The sequence below is a fragment of the Cyprinus carpio genome, chromosome B23 (assembly GCF_018340385.1).
Source record: "Cyprinus carpio isolate SPL01 chromosome B23, ASM1834038v1, whole genome shotgun sequence".
NCBI lineage: Eukaryota > Metazoa > Chordata > Actinopteri > Cypriniformes > Cyprinidae > Cyprinus > Cyprinus carpio.
In genome coordinates, this window is record NC_056619.1 from 22,363,510 (window position 1) to 22,382,541 (window position 19,032).

The 19,032-nt window shown below is 32.3% G+C and overlaps 1 protein-coding gene across 1 annotated transcript; it reads left to right on the forward strand.

Moving 5' to 3' along the window:
• Positions 1–8,216: 8,216 nt before the first annotated feature.
• On the forward strand, positions 8,217–18,180 carry cbln4 (cerebellin 4 precursor). Its single transcript, XM_042751013.1, has 3 exons — positions 8,217–9,035; positions 15,652–15,768; positions 17,571–18,180. The coding sequence occupies exons 1-3, from the start codon at positions 8,742–8,744 to the stop codon at positions 17,766–17,768; spliced, it is 609 nt and encodes a 202-aa protein (XP_042606947.1). The 5' UTR covers positions 8,217–8,741; the 3' UTR covers positions 17,769–18,180.
• The last annotated feature ends 852 nt before the right edge of the window (positions 18,181–19,032 follow it).

A 19,032-nucleotide genomic window follows, 5' to 3' on the forward strand; every position in this document is an offset into this window, starting at 1 on the left:
CTACAGAAATACAGATTCATTGTACAATATAACAAGCCAGTAGAGTTTTGCACCCTGCAGTAGGGCACATAAAGTATTCTGTGTGCCATTTCATGACCTGCAGGAGTTTGTCAGCTCAAATTCTCTGCTTAGTCAGACATAAAATGCTTTCCTTCTGCATTGTGGCAAAAATTGAGATTTCTTTATTTTTTATTTTTATAAATGGAGCATGGTGTGCCCTTGACTGCACAGGCAATGATTATTTCATTCATAATAGAAATGTATTCATGCTAGAACACTGAAAGATTTTAATCAAACAAGCTTAATTTGTCTTCCTAAGCGGTGATTTGCAGTCAATATAAATTTGCAATTTTCAAAAATAAGTCAAAAATAAATCAAAAATTAATCTCCTGAAAGCATGTCTTTTATGTCTTTTCTTGCTTTAGTGTCTTTTTGGAACATTTCATACTCAAAGCCTGTGAACATGTTTGGTTTTATATTAGAAAAAGCCAGGGGATTACGACTCTTGCCTTAAATTACTTCACCTGCAGCACACAGAGCTTTTACAAGCACGTTATTTGAAATCTTACATCTGTTTATCTTCTTAGGTTCTCAGGATTGGTACCTTGTATATTTTTCTGGCTTATGAAAGAGTATGCAGCCAAACCTGTGTGTGTTTTCCGTCTCCCTCAGCTGGTGTCGAGCTGAATGCTATCCTCTGTACAGCTGGAGTAATTAACTGTTAAACCAAAGTCATCTGTTAAATCAATGCCACACGATCAATATTTCCACACGAAACATAGGAAGCAAAGGGACCCAAAATAAGTGGCATCTCTGCTGCAGTGATGGAGGTGTTGAATCACTCTTTCAGATAATGAGACCGTGTTTTTATGTGTTGATGTTGTAGGTGGGAGAATTTAGGAAGCTGTGGGATTTAAAATAATGTTTGCAAATGCAGGTTTCTCTGTTTTTATTGCTCATATTTGAAAAAAAAAAAAAAAAAAAAACCTTACATATTAAACGCTGGCATTTAACTTATCCCACACAGTTTGGAAATACATACTGTATTAATGTAGTATTTTTACATAAAATGCATGCAAATTCTATAAATAATAATAAATAATTAATATTAATGAAATAATAAAAATAATATTTAATATAAATAATTTACATAAAAATATAAATAAATGTAAAATATAAATACATTTATAAATAATGATGTTTGTAAATGTCATATTTAACAGAGAAACCTGAAAAATAAATAATGTATTACAGTTTCCACAAAAATATTAAGCAGCAGAACTGTAAACATCAATAATAAGAAGGAATGTATCTTGAACATTAAATCAGCATATTAGAATTATTTCTGAAGATCATGTGACACTGAAGACTGGAGTAATGATGCTGAAAATTCAGCCTTGCATCACAGGATTAAATTACATTTTGAAATATATTCAAAAAGAAAACAATTATTTTAAATTGTAATAATTTTTCACAATTTTACTGACTTTATTGTATTTTTCACATAAATGCATCCTTTATGAGCAGAACAGACACAGTCTTGAAGACCCGAAACTTATGAACAGTGTGTATATATGCCAGCACGGGTCATATATATATATAATTTTTCCTTTGTGAAAATACATTTTTGAATGACTTTGTTTCATTTTAAAAAGTCTAATGCAATAACTAAACTTCTCAGATTTGTTTTGGCTTCTCTTCATCAGTGCATGAAACAAAAACTGTAAATGCAGCAGCGCATGCACTGCCCTCTTGACCATCGCTGCACAAAAGCGTTTAGACTGTTGAAGAAAAATCACTCCAGCCAAAGTGCTCGGCCGTGACCCCATCGAATGGACTTCAGATTAAACTATTTCTCTTTGCCTCTTTTGTGGAGCGCCTGCCAGGGGTGAAAGCAGCAAGCTGCCAATCTCTTGTCAGCCGGCACAGCCAGGCAAGATTGGGACCAAAAAGTCGCTTTTCCCCTCAGATGTATTTGGGTCACCTCATCAGAGGTGGGTTAACAGGTGGCCACAGCGTACAATACAACAGTGTGCAGGGAACAATGTGAGCGTAATCATTATTAGTAGCTGTCATAGAGCTGGTGCCACCTCAGATCTATAATGATTCCGCCTCCCAGACATTTTTTTGGAAGACCACAGGTGGGGGTTTAAATCTTTCAACCATTTTTTCCTTTCTTCCTTTTTTTTTTTTTTTTTTCTAAAAAAGTTAATTTTTTATTCTGAAAAAAAAAAAAGAAGTTAATTAAAAGGAAGGAAGTAACTGTTGTATTCTGAAACAAAAATTATGACTTTAGAAGCTTTTGCAACACCGGAAGAGAAGAAAAATTCGTAAATTTTTGGAAGTAAGTTTCGATGCTTCAATAAATTCTAACGACCCTCTGACTATGGAATATTTACTTTTATGGGTTGTGGACAGTTACCGTACATACCTTCTCAATGGAGGGGATTGAAAAGCTCACACATATTTCTGTGTTCTTGAAAGGAGGTCTTTACATATATCATTGACCATAATAATATAACTAACCCTTTAAGTATTATTGAACTATGTGGATCTACTATATATAATAAATTTTTATATATATATATATATCCATATTATAATATATATATATATATATATATATATATATATATATATATATATATAATTTTTTAGAGCTATTGGAAAGACCTGCATAACGATTCCTCAAAAATTCTCCTTTTGAGAAAACTATTCAGGTATGGAACAAAGTGAAGGTGAGTAAATAATAACAGAATTGTCATTTTCTGGTGATCTGTTGCTTTAGCCCTTGTGCGTCAATTTAAAAAGGTTACTCGCAGATGCTTAGAGAACAAAACTATTCATGTCAAAAGACTTTCATTAAAAAATTGATGCTTAGGAGTACAGAGTTTGGTCTCATTTTAAAGATGACCCTTGGCAGATATTGTGGGAGTTAAAAAAAAAATGTTATAGAAGATTTAGTTTATGAAAATGATATTTTATAAAACATATTGCTAGAAAATCAAAGCTGTAAATCCGAACAAGTTGTGTTTCAAATTTGAGCTTGATATCTCAAAAAATGAGCTCTTAGTAAGATTTTGTTTTGCTCTAGTACCAAAAAAAAAGTGAGTATTTGATTTATAGGCTAAACCTGAGAAAATGGAACTATGTATAAAAAAAATAGCAAAAGGTAAACATTTACATTTTGAAGCCTTGCCATCAGAAGGAAAGACTATTAAAAAAGACTATCCTTTCATAGATAAATGGCCCCTTGGTTTAAAAATTGTAGTTTTAATTTAAAAAAATGTATTCTGTGTATAGGGAAAAATTGATTTATTAAAGGAAATTCATTAAAATTCAAATAAAAATACTCATGCACACAAACCTGACAGTTCTTCCATATGAATTTTTATGGTCCTTTTAAATAATTTTCCAAATAATTTTAAATAATTTTCCAAATAATTTTAAATACATTTATTCTTAATTGTATTAATTTTCATGATGTTCATTAGATTAGTTAGAGAATTTTGATTTATTTTGGGAAATCTGTTCTTATAAGAGATGCATTCTACAGTTGATTCTGTTTTCTATTAAAAATAAATACATAAATTAATAAACTTTAGGTAGTTTAGATTTGATAGATAGATAGATGGATGGATGGATGGGTATTTGTTATAAATAAATAATGAACATAAAAAGTCTGCCTATTTAACTGCAGTCTGAGGAGCAAGGGAGGGATTTGGATTTTAATTCTGAGGTCTTTTTCTCTAGACTGACAGATTTGTTTGGTACCCCTAGAGAATCCTGTTTGTTTGAACTTCAGGAAAAGTGCAGGGCTTTGTTTGATGGATTTTAATGTCATTTGCGTTCTAAGTCAATGTCAGCTTTGGGGAGCTGTTCACCCCGAAGGCCTTCACACCCAAACGCTGCAGGCCCAGAGTTACTTTGTGCTTTGTGCAAGGACACACACATACAGCACATAAACACAGAGAACTCCACAGTCCTCCGCCGATTGCTCCACAACCCACTGAATCAGAGCTGTGCTCTGAATCGGTCCAGTGAGGCGCTCTATCTCTCTCTTTCCACAAACAGTGTCAATGGGGTCGTGTGAAGCAGCCTTTCTTTCACGCTGTCGTCGTGTTTACCTGGCTGAGCAGACAGGTAGCGTGTAGGTCACGGGGTGGATTCATTTGCAGCGCTTCAAGTCCATCTCATTTATCTTACTCTCATCCAGCTCTCTCTCTCCCCGGCTGCTGTCCAGCAAAAATCCAATACTCTTAATCAAATATTAACTCCTTATGTCATCATTTGTGTTAGAGTCTTACAGGATGGTACAAAAGTAACACATTCTGGAAACTTCAGAAGTTTCAAAAAGAGTTGGGGGGCGGGGGATATATATATATATATATATACGTGTGTGAGTGTGTGGGTGTGTGTGGGGGTGTGTGTGTGTATGGTGTATATATATATATATATATATTATATATATAGATATATATATATATATATACACATTTTACAAATATATTTAAAAATATAATATATAAAATATATAATAATTTATATTATAAAATATAAAATTATGTATATTATATAAAAGTGAATTTGAGACTGTTTAGAGATTGATTGATTGATGCATTGATTGATTGATTGATTTGTTGACTTGATTGATTGTATTTAGCATTTTGCATTGTATTTTTGTTACTTTTATGCACATTTTTCACCGAAATCATCTTTCGACATTTATTTATTTATTTTATTTATTTTTTTTGGAACATGTAATAATTATATAAATTATAAAGTAACAAATTCATGAAACTTTTAGGGTTTTGAAAAGAATTTAAAGTGACTGAAAACATCAGATATATATTTTCTTCTATATATTTTTAATCATGCACGCACACACAGACACACACACACACACACATATACATTATATATAATATGGAGATATTTTTATGGAAAAGATTTGTCTTTCTTTTTGTTTAATTCCCACTTTTCTCAGGGAGGATTCTTATTAGCTTTTAATTACCTCAATACAGTCATTTTTACTGTATTACAAAACATTATAAATATTACAATACGTATGTGATGTATAATGTATAAATAATTTAAATTTAAATCATGTAAAAAAAACTATTAATTATATATTAAATTATACAACTGAATTACATTTATGTGATGTGGTCAGGGCGTTCTGTGTAGCAATGATGTCTTATCTTAACATCATAATGGTTCAATATCTTTAAGCAAATTAGATAAAAAAAAAAAGTTTTTGCATACTAATAAATACAAATATATATTTTACTTATTGTGTGGTCTATTTTTGGAAATGCAACCCAGTCGGAAAACATCCTCATCACTAATGAAATTACCAGAGAGATGTGGGTTACAATCTCATTAAGAATTTACATAGTTAAGAGATGAATATTATCAAATACTCAAGTGACTTTTTTGTGAATGACTTTGATCCCTAAACATGTGAAACATTTATGATTTTTAAAATATGCATGGCCACATCAGATGCTGTGTTTTTCTAACCAAGAGAAGCTCCATCCACACTTTATCCATAGTAGAGCGCCGAATGAGTTTTACTACAATGCTGTCCTATTGTTAAAGGCGTGGCTCACCCAAAAATGATCATTTTCAGAAAATGTACTGAGGCCATCCAAGATTAGAGTTTGCTTCTTCATGGGAACAGATTTGGAGAAATGTAGCATTACATCGCTTGCTCACCAACGGATCCTCTGCAGTGAATGGGTGCCGTCAGAATGAAAGCTGATAAAAACATCACAATAATCCACACCACTCCAGTCCATCAGTTAATGTCTTAAGATGTCTAATGTGTAAGAAACAAATCCTTCATTAAGACGTTTGTAACTTTAAACTGTCTCTTTTGGCTGAAATACAAGTCCACAATCCATAATAACACTTTCTCCAGTGAAAAAGCCCATCTCCTGTTGTTCTCTCACATCAAAATCTTTAGAGCTGTTTTGTTCTGTTTTGTCTCTTAAACAGTGCTTGATCTGTGCATAGTTCTCTCCTGATTCAGACAGCTCTGTTCACTGGAAAAAGCAATATTATGGATTGAGGACTCACATTTAGCCAGAAGCAGCAGTTTGAAGTTAATAAAATCTTAATGGCAGATTTGTTTCTTATATGAACACTCAGCTTTTCACCTTAAGATCTTAACTGATGGACTGGAGTGGTGTGGATTACTTGTGCATTACTGTCATGTTTTTATCAGCTCTCATTCTGACGGCACCCATTCACTGCAGAGGATCCACTAGTGAGCAAGTGATAAAAAGCTACATTTCTCCAAATCTGTTCTGATAAAGAAACAATTTTAATTTTGGGGGGGAACTCTGCCTTTAATGCAATACAATTATGAGATTACAGTCAATATTCCCTTCTCTTTTAGAAGACTGCAGTGGGAATATGACGGTGGTGAGAGGAAAATAAAAAACATTATGAAGGTAAACAACCATAACAGCTCACGTTTATTCATTTATTTCCAGAGCAACTCAATAGGTTCCCAGGTGAGTTAACTGTTAATTTGTGCTTGCAAATACTCCATTCCTAATTTGTTCCATAAATGAAAAGCCTTGCATTGCTCCAGAGAGCTTGAAATCAACGGATTGAGGTGAGTACAAAGTGTATTATGCATTTTTCATTGACTTCTGAATCTAAAATTCATTCCTGGATCTTCTTGCAAAAGGTATTCTTGCAGTGGCATGATTGCATGACCCTGCATTTAAAGACTGAGTCCTCATGAAAGCAGTTCATTTATAAACTTACATAATCACAATCTACACACACACACACACACACACACACACACACACACACACACACACACACACAACTACATTGACAGAATTGCATTGCTTAATAGTCCAGCATTAGAGCAAATAACATTCACGACTCCAACTTGAGATGCATAAAGCAGCGCCAAACGCATAAAGCCAAATATTGAAACGCTTCACAGATCCATTATATTGCACATGAATTGCTTGTCCCTCATATAACTTCACTCAGTATTTTTTCTATTTATTTATTTATTTATTTTTGAAGCCTGATTCTGGTAATGCCATATTCTCCTGAGACCAAGCAATTTCATTTTTGTCCAATAAAGTGGGCACTTTTTTTGTTTGTTAGATAATTTAATGGATAGAGACCAAACATACCACCACCTTTAAGTCCATTTGTATCAACTGGACATATATGTGTATATATTATGAAATATATTGTATAAAATAAAATATATTTTGAAATAAATATATAAAATATATTTTTAAGTATTGTTATGCATGTTTTGGGATCTGGCCAATATTACGATATGAATATATAAATATTAATTATACAATTTGGCAATATATTCATACAGATACTATTAATAAGTGTGTATATATGATTATGATATATGTGAACCTATACCATAATCATACATATACAATTTTGGTTTTATTATATTAAATTCATTTTATTAATTACATTTTTAAAGAATATATTAATAATAATAATAATAATAATAATAATAATAATAATAATAATAATAATAATATAGTTTGGCCTTTTAATATGAGTATTGTGGTAACACTTTATTTTAAGGTGTCCCCGTTACAGTGTAAACATACATTTAAGTACTGACTTGGTAATATTAATTAACAACATGTACTTACGATATGGTTAGGGTTTGGCTTAGGGTTACTTGCATGTAATTGTGCATAAGTATTTGTTATTATAATAGTAAGTACATGTAACGTGTTACAAGGACACCTTAAAGTAAAGTGTTACCAATATTGTCAAAAATTTTAAATACATTCAGTAATAATATTAATTAATCATGAATAATAGTGCATGAATGTTATATACAAAAATACATATAATGAATAATACAAAAATATATAAAATATTTCTATAGAAGTATATTGTTTCAGGATGTATATTGAGAGAGAGAGAGAGAGAGAGAGAGAGAGAGAGAGAGAGAGAGAGAATGATAATTATATATTTAAAAATATATATTTTTTTAATTATACAGTTTGCCAATATCTTAATATCAATTGTGTTAATGTTATTAATAATATTAATATTATCACGAATAATGTTTGCATGTATGATATATAAAATATTTGTATTAATAATAACAATTAAAAAACTGTAAATAACTTTCTGTTTGCTGGGTCTCAGGTGTATATTGAAAAAAAAATCATCTGACGTTACGCAGCATATCGGGTGTCACAGTGAGTTCATAGAGTCGGGCGTCATTAAGGGTGTGCGCGCGCTCACAGAAGTGTCTTTTGGTCGAGAGAGAGAAAGAGAGGAACATCCACAGATGTGCGAAGAGGGTCATTATAGGGGTTTGCTTTAGTTTACGTGCTTAGTTTTATGACGCAAAAGTAATATCGACAAGAAGTGTCTATTGCGCAGGCATTGCGGATAATGATCTCAGTGCGCACTGAGCGGATTTTTACGCGGAGTCGCCAGGAACCTGCGGAAAACTGCAGCTCTCCAAAACTCGCCTGAACGATCCACCGGAGTTCAAAACTGTCGGAATCACACGGAAATAAGTCAAACATTTAAAAAATGACTATAGACCTAACCTTGGCGCATCCAACTACGCGCGTTTGGTGATTTGTAAATCAGCAGCTGGTGTCTGGACGGATGTTTGGCGTAAACGAGCACAAACACGGAGCAGACGCGAAGTGACGGGACACAGAGATCCGTTTGGATTTTGGCTACATTGGAGATCGTTCATCATGGTGTCCGTAACGCGCTTCAGTAAGGCGTTTGTCGACTGCGTGGCTCTTTTGTTCTGCTTGGCCGTCATGTGTGAGCTGGTTTTGGCTCAGAATGACACGGAACCCATCGTCCTGGAGGGCAAGTGTCTGGTGGTTTGTGACTCGAACCCCGCCGACTGGAAGAGCTCCTCCTCGCCGCTGGGCATCTCCGTGCGCGCCGCCAACTCCAAAGTGGCTTTCTCCGCGGTCAGGAGCAACAACCACGAGCCCTCGGAGATGAGCAATAAAACGAGAATCATATATTTTGACCAGGTAAGGCTGATTTTTTTTATGGTTTTATGCATGCTATGCTGAAACAAATTGTATTCTTTTTAATAGACTTTGACTTTTCAGTCTGTTTAACTGTCGAAGCTCGTGGTTTAGACTAATAGTTTTGGACATGTTAATTTTTGAAAGTCAGTTTATGTATACTAGCATACATTTCAGTTTTGTCTACAAAGAATTTGCAAAAAAAAAAAAAAAAAAAAAAAAAAAAAAAAAACCTTTTGACAGCCCAATTTAATAGCGACGTATGTTTTCGCATTATATAGGGGGTAAGTTGTCACAGTGTCATTAAACAGCCTGTCAGACAATTATGACTACATATATCAATGAATAAAAATTAAAAAAAAGCAAAAATGTAACAGGTATAACCTATGGAGATATCAAGTTAATAATTTTGGCCAATACCTAAATATTGTATGTAATACATTTAAAAATACAAGTGTGACAACTTGCCCCTTCCTTTTGTAACTCTGTTTTTGTAATTAAATGAAGGTATTTAATATTTGTAACACTGATGGTGTTTTTAAAGCTAATTTTAGCTTTACATATTTAGGCTATTTTAGAGGCTCTAATTAAGTGAAACCAATATTGTGGAATATTAAAATACAACAGGCATAAAGCACTAAAAAATTAAATTAACTTGTCATCATTACAGCAGGTCACAATGAATTTGCATTGGTTAATAATGTTGTAAATTAGATTACTGTGATAATTGCATTAGGTCTAGAGGTCAATTATTATTTTGAATTTAATTTGGACATTAACACAGATAATGTGAAAACTAAAAACAGCTAGGATGAATTCAAAATAAATTATTTGGATGAGAGTTCAGATATATAAATTCAGGATAGATTTTGTGAACATATTTGTACATGAAAACGATTGTTTCATAACTTGTGATCAGATTCACAGCTGCTCTCCTGTAAAAAAAAGTCTAATTGTTTATAAATAATAAATTGCAACTGTGTGTTTGAGACTGACAGCACGTAAACGCAGGGTTCCATTACTGCAGCAGATACACAGGCATGAAATACCACTGATATAGGTCATTAGTGACGAGTCAAACTGTCAGGCCTGTAAAGGGCAGAGATTCGTTCTTATTGTGTTGCTTATTTTTAGCTGTGTTTGTGATTAAACTGGTGTGTGCTGCTCTCGTGCATTCACACGTTTTGCTTAACTCCAGCCTTTAGCTTTATGACTGAATAATTTTAATTGGAAATATCATGCATGTGCTGAATTCACGGCATACTGTATTTTAAATCCCTGCCATTCCATTTGATATGAACTTTAAAGCACTTATAAAAGCATATTTAAAAAAAAAAAATGTGTGAATTTTTAATTCTCTGCGTGTTTCGGTGCACCTGATTTCATTCAGTTCCCTTGCTTGGTCAAAGGTGTGGTAGAATTAATGAAGGAACGTCATTATGCAGGGTCAGATCCAGCACACTGCATCCCTGAAGAAAAGCTAACTATTTTATTACCAATATCCTTGATATGAATGAAAAATTATGCTGGAGATGAGGTCAATGTGTGTTTGTTTCTCATGATTCAATTATTTCCCCGAAGGTAAAGGAGGGGTGTTTTTAGACATGAAGATTACTTACGCATGCTTGCAACTTTTTCTCAGTGTTAACTCACCCTCCTATTGTTTCAAACCTGTCTGATGTAGAAGAAAAAATGTAGAGGTCAATTACAACGAATGGGAACTGAAGATGTAAATCCTACAACAGGATAGCACCATAAAAGTGGTCTATTATAAAAAAAAGCATTTCATTTCCAAGGTTTTTTTTTTTTCTTTTTGTGTGGAACAGATTGAAATTAATATTCATTGAAAGTATGAAAAGTTCATTATTAACACTGTCCATTGTGAGTGTGAGTTTTTTTGTGAAACAATTGATAGAGAAATCTAAATGATTCATTCATGGATCAGACTGACTGATAGATCTGATCCCATTCTCAAATGACTCAGTGATTCATTCACATTGATTATGGAAAATATTGTCAGTGAATACAACATAAATTTTGATCTGTTCCAAACATAAAGCTATTGTATGGCTTCAAAAAGACTTGTGCATGACTACATTTATAATACTTTTGTGGTGCTTTTGCATGATTTTTGCAGCTCAATCCTCATTTAATCGGAAAACACAGCAACTACACTGTAAATATGAGGTTTTTGAAATAAAAAAATAAAATCATTATATAATAATAAACAACAAACTTCAAAATTCAAAATATAAATTAAAATTCACCTATTTATTTGTAACTGTTTGTGACATTTACTAGTAATTTCACAGCTGATTCGTTCATGGATCCGACTGATCTGATTCTCAGATTCAACTCACAGACTCAGTGATTCGTTCACATTGATCATGGGAAACATGATCAGACTTAACTATTTAAGTAAACAAGACTTAAATTGTGATCCATTCCTCACAGAAACCTTTATGCCTATAAAAGGTATGAAATATAGTGCATAACTATGTTTACAGTATGTTACTGTTTTGGTGCTTTTGCATCCTTTTCATGCTTGAAAGCTCAATCTCCATTTACTGTAATGGAAAAAAAAATCAAAGTTATAAATATGATTATTAGAATATTACAAGAAAGTAATATTACAGTTTTTCTTCTTCAAAATTTCACTTTTAATTTGATGTCAGCTGCTGTTTCTTTGTAATTGTTTGTAAAGTTGCTAGTAATTTCACAGCTGATTCGTTCATTGCATGCCTTCAGAACATTGTAAATATAGTGCAAGACTAATTTTATGGCTCTTTTGCATCATTTTGAATGCTCGAAAGCCTCAGTCCCCATATATTGTAATGGAAATCAACTACACTGTAAAAAAAAATAAAAAAGTCATGTTTCCTTCATTGTTACTTGTCATTTCTTTGTCATTGTTTGTGAAATTTTCTAGAAGTTTCACAGCTGATTCATTCATAGATCAGACTGATCTGACTCTCATATTCAACTCACTGACTCATCATGGATAATATTATCAGTGTATAAGACATCAATTTTAATCTGTTTCTCACACAAATCATATACTTCCGAAAGATTCAAAATATGACTATTTTATGGTGCTTTTGTATTCTTGTTGATGCTTGAAAGCCTCAGTTCCAATTTATTGTGATGGAAAAAGAAACCAACTGGAATTAAAAAAAAAAAAATAGTGGAGAATAGAGTAAAAATTGTTTGTACACCTTTTTTTCAGTGTACAGAATTCAAAATCTTCCACAGAAGAAGGAAAGTCACACGGGTCTGGAGCAAGACGAGGGAGAGTAAATGAATTAGCATCTTAGGATGATCTATTTCTTTAATTCCCAGAGATTTCGACAGATGGGTTAGGATAAAATTGTTTCTTTTTGCTGAGATACACAGGAAGCTGTGTTCATTTTGCCCTTGAGGGGCCATTATTCTCTCTCATTGCTTTGGCTGCAGGAAAATGAAAAAAATAAAAAATACAAGGTAAAAAAAAAGTGCAGGACTGACCAGCTGCCCTCAGCCACTGAGCTCCAGCATCTTGACACACATAAAACCGTCCAGTCACCTGTCCTGGCACGTCTCTGGCTCGCGGGCCGCCGCTGGGAAAGGCTGCTCAGAGCTCACAGACTGAGAGAAAAGAGAGAGAGAGAGATCTGCCCTTGTGAATCATATACCAAGAGCTTTGTGAACCAACAAAAGAGCTCGGTGTCTGGGATGCTGAGTAATCCTGGGGCAATATCACAGCTAGTTTATGCGCAAAGCCTTTGTTGCCTTCACATAGCGTCCTGCGTCACTGCCGCACCGCTCTATAAATATTCATGCATCATATACAATGGGGTCCCAAAATCTGAGAGGGAAAGCATTTATTTAATTTAATACAAGAAAATCATATGAAAGGGAAAGTGTAACAGTTAAAAAGTTCATTTTAACTAGTGTCTTAGAATTTGCTTTGCCTGATGTGAATCAAAGCTGATGATTGTGTTTGACTTCATTTTGCAGCATTATTTAGAAAACCTGACTTAATATCTTAAGTAATTTTGCTTTTCAAGTAAATGTACTTTGATTCATCACTCTGGTGCTGTTAGAGTAGTGGTCAAAAATGACAGATTTGTTCCCCAAATTAAATGAATGCACTTTATTTTAGTTCAATAATGTTTTTTATTTAATATTTTATAATGTTTGGGGATTTTATGGTACTAAATGAGAATAGACCTGAAAATTAAATTTTTAGCTTAAACTGTAATAAATCTTGAATGCTTTGGAGCACAGTCATAAGTTTTCTTTTTTAAAATAAGATACTTGGCAGATTATTGCAGAAATGAAAAAAAAGTTAAAAAAATAAATAAAATTAAAACTAAAACTAAAGATGTTTAAGTTTATTGTTATAAAAAATGCACAAAAATACAGTGTTTAAATAGTATATGATATATATAAAATGTGAAGATCAACGCTATGAATCTAAACAGGTTGTGTTCCCAATTTGAGGTTGGTATCTCAAAAAATGAGCTTTCAGTAACATTTTGTTTTGGGCGCATTACCAAACATTTCCACTAGATGAAATTAGCTTCCTGTTCTTATCTGATGTGGTCAGTTTTGTTCATGAATAGCCCAAATGTAGCCTTTTTTTTTCTTTTTTCTTCTTTTTTTACGACCGTTTAACCTTTTTAAATCATGTCCTTAAATATCAAGATACAAAAACTTCAAAATCCTATAAAATTCTTAAAAAATAAATTGAAAAAAAAAAATAAAAAAAAACTATTTTGGTTATAGCACCAGAGAGTTTAGAATGTGTAGATATTTGTAATGGAAAACAAGACAAAATAATCTTTTGCAGTGTACTAACAGTGCACATGATCAATATAACAATATGACTTAATCTTTTTACACCAGAACTTTCTTTTGTTTGAATGGTTACAAATTCTGAAACTTTCTTTTCAGATTCAGGTTTAACCAAAAACAAAAGTGCTCCCAGATTTTTGGACCTCAGTGTTGTAGCCTATATACTGTATATTTTAGTTCAATAATGTTTTTTTATTTAATATTTTATAATGTTTGGGGATTTTATGGTACTAAATGAGAATAGACCTGAAAATTAAATTTTTAGCTTGAACTGTAATAAATCTTGAATGCTGTAATAACTGTAATAAATCTTGAATGCTGAATGCATTCATAAAAAGCTGAACAAGTATGAATTCTCCCTTTTGTTTGAGTTCTTCTTCAGCTTTAATAAAGCAAAGATCAAAAGAGAGAGCGCAATGTACAAATGTACCTTTGTGTGCTCAGAGGGTCAATATACAAACTCTGTCTACTCCTCTTTCTGTCTACAAGCTGAAAACAATAAGTACACTTTCTTTTTGATGTTTACTTCAATCAGTTTTTCGAACATAACCTGAAATTTCATCAGTTTTGAGAACACTGTGTTTTAAGCCTGTTGCAGGACGTTTGGCTCTAATGACATCTGACTTAAGGTCAGTTGTCCTGCATTTTTGCCAGAGAAGAAAATAGATTTTTTTTTTTTTTTTTTTTTTTTGAGCTAAATCCAGGAAGATTACATAGGTGGAGTGCAAGGATTTGTATTATTGTTTAACCATTTAAAATAATAGAAAAAAAACCCCATTGTTTTAATTATAATTTGATGCTGTTATTTAAATAATTCCCGAATGCTAGATATTAAAATTCAGCAACTCCCACACTATTTGCATGGATAATACCTCATATTGTGTAGTTTTTTAATTACAGTACAGTTCAAAAATGCATTAAAAACAGCAATATTGTGAAATATTATTATAATTTAAAATAACTGTTTTCTGCTCAAGAAACATTTCTTATCATCAGTGTTGAAAACAGCTGTGAAAATCATGAAAAATCCATTCAAAAATGGAAAAGTGTGTGTGTTGATAAAAGTTTCCCAATGATACTAAAATGAAACTGTAAAGATCAGCATTTATTTTAAATAGAAATCTTTTGTAACATCATGATTTCACTTAATTTAGATTGAATGTGTCCTTTTTAAGTGTTGTTTTAACCACTGCATGTGCTGAAAATTAATTTGAAAGTACTAGTTTTATATATCTTTAATGTAATGAATCAATACTTTAAATTGATTAGTCTTTTAAAAAGATTAATCTATTAGTTTTAGCTGCTTCAGTTGAATAAAACATGTTATGACCATCCCTGCTAATTTAACATACTGCATTTATGATGCCTCTGTGCGTTAAAAAGACTTTTCAGGGTGTATATCCCGCTTCAGATATAGTCTTTTGCACGAGTGAAAAGCCACCTATGACTGATTGTCCTGGTGCCACATCACCAGATTAGAGTTGAATGATGGTCAGCGTGACCGTGAGAATGAGAAATCAGTGTGATGGTAGGCCTATAGGAAATCCTGATTGTTGTTTCGCTGCCGAGGAGAATTATTATTGAAAAGTCCAGTTGTAAACATGAGTGCATTCATATTTCATTCCTGCTGCCTTTTGTAATCTCACGCAAATGTTTTTTTCGGGTCTTTGTTTGAGATTTTTGCATCATAAGCATACATGGTTCACAGAACTGTAAGTCTGGATATTTCATTGTCGTTGTGTGTTGAATCAGGTCTGATACCTCTGAAAAACCTCTTTTGCAGGTTCTTGTGAACATAGGAAACTATTTCACGCTGGACTCCGTCTTTCTTTGTCCCCGGAAAGGAATCTACAGCTTTAACTTCCACGTCATTAAAGTGTACCAGAGCCAGACTATACAAGTAAGCACTGACTATATCTCTCACACAAAGAAAATATTTAATCCGCTTCATTTTAATATCGTATTTGAGTTTCATAATGAACAGAGTTATAGGAAACTGGGTAACATTTGAAGCCTGTATATATATTGGTAAACTGTAAAAAAAAGGTAACAAAATTTGGCAGCTGTGGTTGCCAGTATACTTTTGTAAAAAATACAGAAAAACTGTAAACACAATTACGGCCAAAAAACTGTAAAATATTTTACAGTATAAAACTTTTACACAAACAAGAAAATTTGAATGTAAAACAGTAAATTCAACAACAGCACACTGCTATTAAAATCTGTTTTGTACCTTTAACATACTGACAACCACCATAATAAATGCAGGTGGTAAAAGAGAAAGCCACATGAAGAATCGAAGTTCATCACAATTAGCTTCGCCACAAGCAGAAGTTTATATATATATATAGAAGTGCACAAAGTCATTCATGCAAACACAAAACACCATCATGGTGACACACGATACTTAAACAATTCAATAAACTTTCATTAAACAGCAGAAGATGTAACATAAAGCCCAAATGTAAAACTAACAAAAAAACTATTAAAAAAACATGATTTTTAAACAAAATACTTTCAAAATGTGGAGCGTCACACAGGGAAAAATACAGTTTAACAGTTTTTGACCTTTATACATTGATTTGTACTTCTATGTTTAACAGCAGTTTTCTGTAAAATTATGAAATGTCTGGTTAGAGTTATAGTACAAAATCGTCATCGAACTTACTGTTAACCGTATCGTACCTCAGAACATTTTTTTTGTAGCGTTTTACAGCAATTGTACAGTTTAAAATGAACTATTTTTTACAGTGTGTATTTTAAATGTGTTCTCAGTTCAGTACAATACAAGGTCTTACAGTACACTTTATAGTCAGTATTCTCATGAATTATTGCAACTTAAAGTTCAAAATAAATGCATGATGCATATTTTTGTTGTTTTTGTAATTAAAATGCAACAATTTCCTTATATCACAAAATTGTACTGTATTTAGTATTTAAATTATGGTAACTCTTGGTTTTATAAAAATCTTATTTTAAGAATATTTTACAGTAAACGGTAGATGTGTTATCTTAAAATACAGTTAAATACTGTTTTCCACCATAATTATAAGGTATTGCAATAATTTGCTTACCTTTAAAAAAAAATTATCCTAAAAACTATTTTAACTATATAAACAATATAAATATAACAATATAGATACATTGTAGTCCTATATTATTATTATTATTATTATTATTCAGTATTCTAAATACTTTTAATATTAATGATAGTATTAATTAATACTATATATATTATAGACAGCCTTATTCAGAAATATAGTATATAGATTTTCATTGTAAATATAAGGTAATTCATACTGATTTATACCCCTAATGGCATATTGTAATCCACTATAAATTTTCATAAATAACTGTAATCATAGTTATAATATTGCTAAAAAAAATATAAGCAATTTTAAATTAAGTTTAACAAAACAATCCATGCAATTTATTTAAATTGCTAATATTTTACAGCGATATTATAACTGATTACATTTTTTTTGTGAAAATATATAGCAGATTACAATATAAGATATTATGAATTATATGCGTTGATTATATGCAAGCTTCAAGTCAAATGTTATGAAAAACTGTACTTAAACAAGATACAAGAATTGTTTTTTCTTTTCATAAATGTGGCCTTGATATGAAATCATAAAATAAGTCCTGTCACACTTGTACACTTGAGATCTCTGATTTGATTTTCTCTCTGTGTTTCAGGTGAATTTAATGCTGAATGGAAAGCCAGTCATCTCTGCCTTCGCTGGTGACAAAGACGTCACACGTGAGGCTGCCACCAACGGAGTGCTGCTGCACCTCAACAAAGAAGACAAGGTTTATCTGAAACTGGAGAAGGGCAATCTGGTAGGCGGCTGGCAATACTCCACCTTTTCTGGCTTTCTTGTTTTCCCACTGTAAAGCAAACAGAAAGACTGCCACCTTTTCTGTCCAATCGTCATCGTGTAACCAGCCCTTCAGCATTAATTGGAGGCTCCCAAATGGAATCATAATTCCAGACATTCATTCAGCTGTTGTCTTCACGGACTGCTGGAAATACGCATCAGTGTCGGTGAATCTGGAGAGAGGACATCTTCTTCAGTGCAATATCACTTTCTTCATAGATGCTGGAGGATCAGCACATCACGTCAGACTGTTTGTTTGTTTCCTTGTGGATGTTTGTGTTGCTTTTCTTTAGTAAAATGATTATTATTATCTGTTAGCAAGGTCATTTCCTCTCAGAGAGGAAATGCACAAAACCGTCCCACCAAGGGAGGGTGCAATATTTCAAAAAACCTTGGCCGGCAAATTTAAAATAAATAAATGCAAATTTTGAGTTTGTTTTATTCTTTTTTTTCATAGCGAATACAAAATCCAATAAACATTTATAAAAATATTAAATAAATGTGAAAATTTGCTATAAATGTACTCTCCCTCTGTCCATTAAAGATGTAGATGAGTTTGTTTCTTCATCAGATTTGGAGAAATGTAGCTCACCATTGGATCCTCTGCAGTGAATGGGTGCCGTCAGAATGAGAGTCCAAACAGCTGATAAAAACATCACAATAATCCACAAGTAATCCACAGCACTCCAGTCCATCAATGTCTTGTGAAGAGAAAAACTGTGCATTTGTAAAAAAACAAATCCATCAAGGCATTTCTAATTTCCAATTACAATTTAAATTTCAACAATCATCAATTTAACATTTAAAATCTATATCATATTTAATAGTTCTATTTCAGCTTTATTTTTTTAAGTTATAGTTTTACTTAATAGTAACATTACTGCATTTTTTAATTTAATATTTATATTTTATTTCAGCTTCATTTTTTTTAAGTTATAGTTTTAGTTAACAATAGTAACATTACTGCATACTGCCACTATTTTTAACTATTACAAAAAAAGTAACAAATTCTTTCCACAGTAGTCCTCAATAAATGTTTACTATAAGTATGCTATATTTCTGCCATGTGACCCCATTATGTTCACCACATGACCTCATTTAATGTCATATGATTATTGTGCATCTTGAATTGAACTTTGTGTAAAACTGCAGTGTAATGTAATCAAATAATGAATGAAGAAAGAGCAGAATATATACAGTATTAACAGCATACAGGTTTGGATTGACATGAGGGTGAGTAAATTCGTGGGTGAACTATTCCTTAAAGTTCTGGTTTAGGT

Bases quoted from the DNA above. Each gene is read 5' to 3' on its own strand.
- cbln4 (XM_042751013.1), top strand. From the start codon at position 8,742: ATGGTGTCCGTAACGCGCTTCAGTAAGGCGTTTGTCGACTGCGTGGCT. The intron at 9,036-15,651 runs GTAAGGCTGATT...CCTCTTTTGCAG, and splicing joins GAATCATATATTTTGACCAG to GTTCTTGTGAACATAGGAAA. The intron at 15,769-17,570 runs GTAAGCACTGAC...TCTGTGTTTCAG, and splicing joins ACCAGAGCCAGACTATACAA to GTGAATTTAATGCTGAATGG.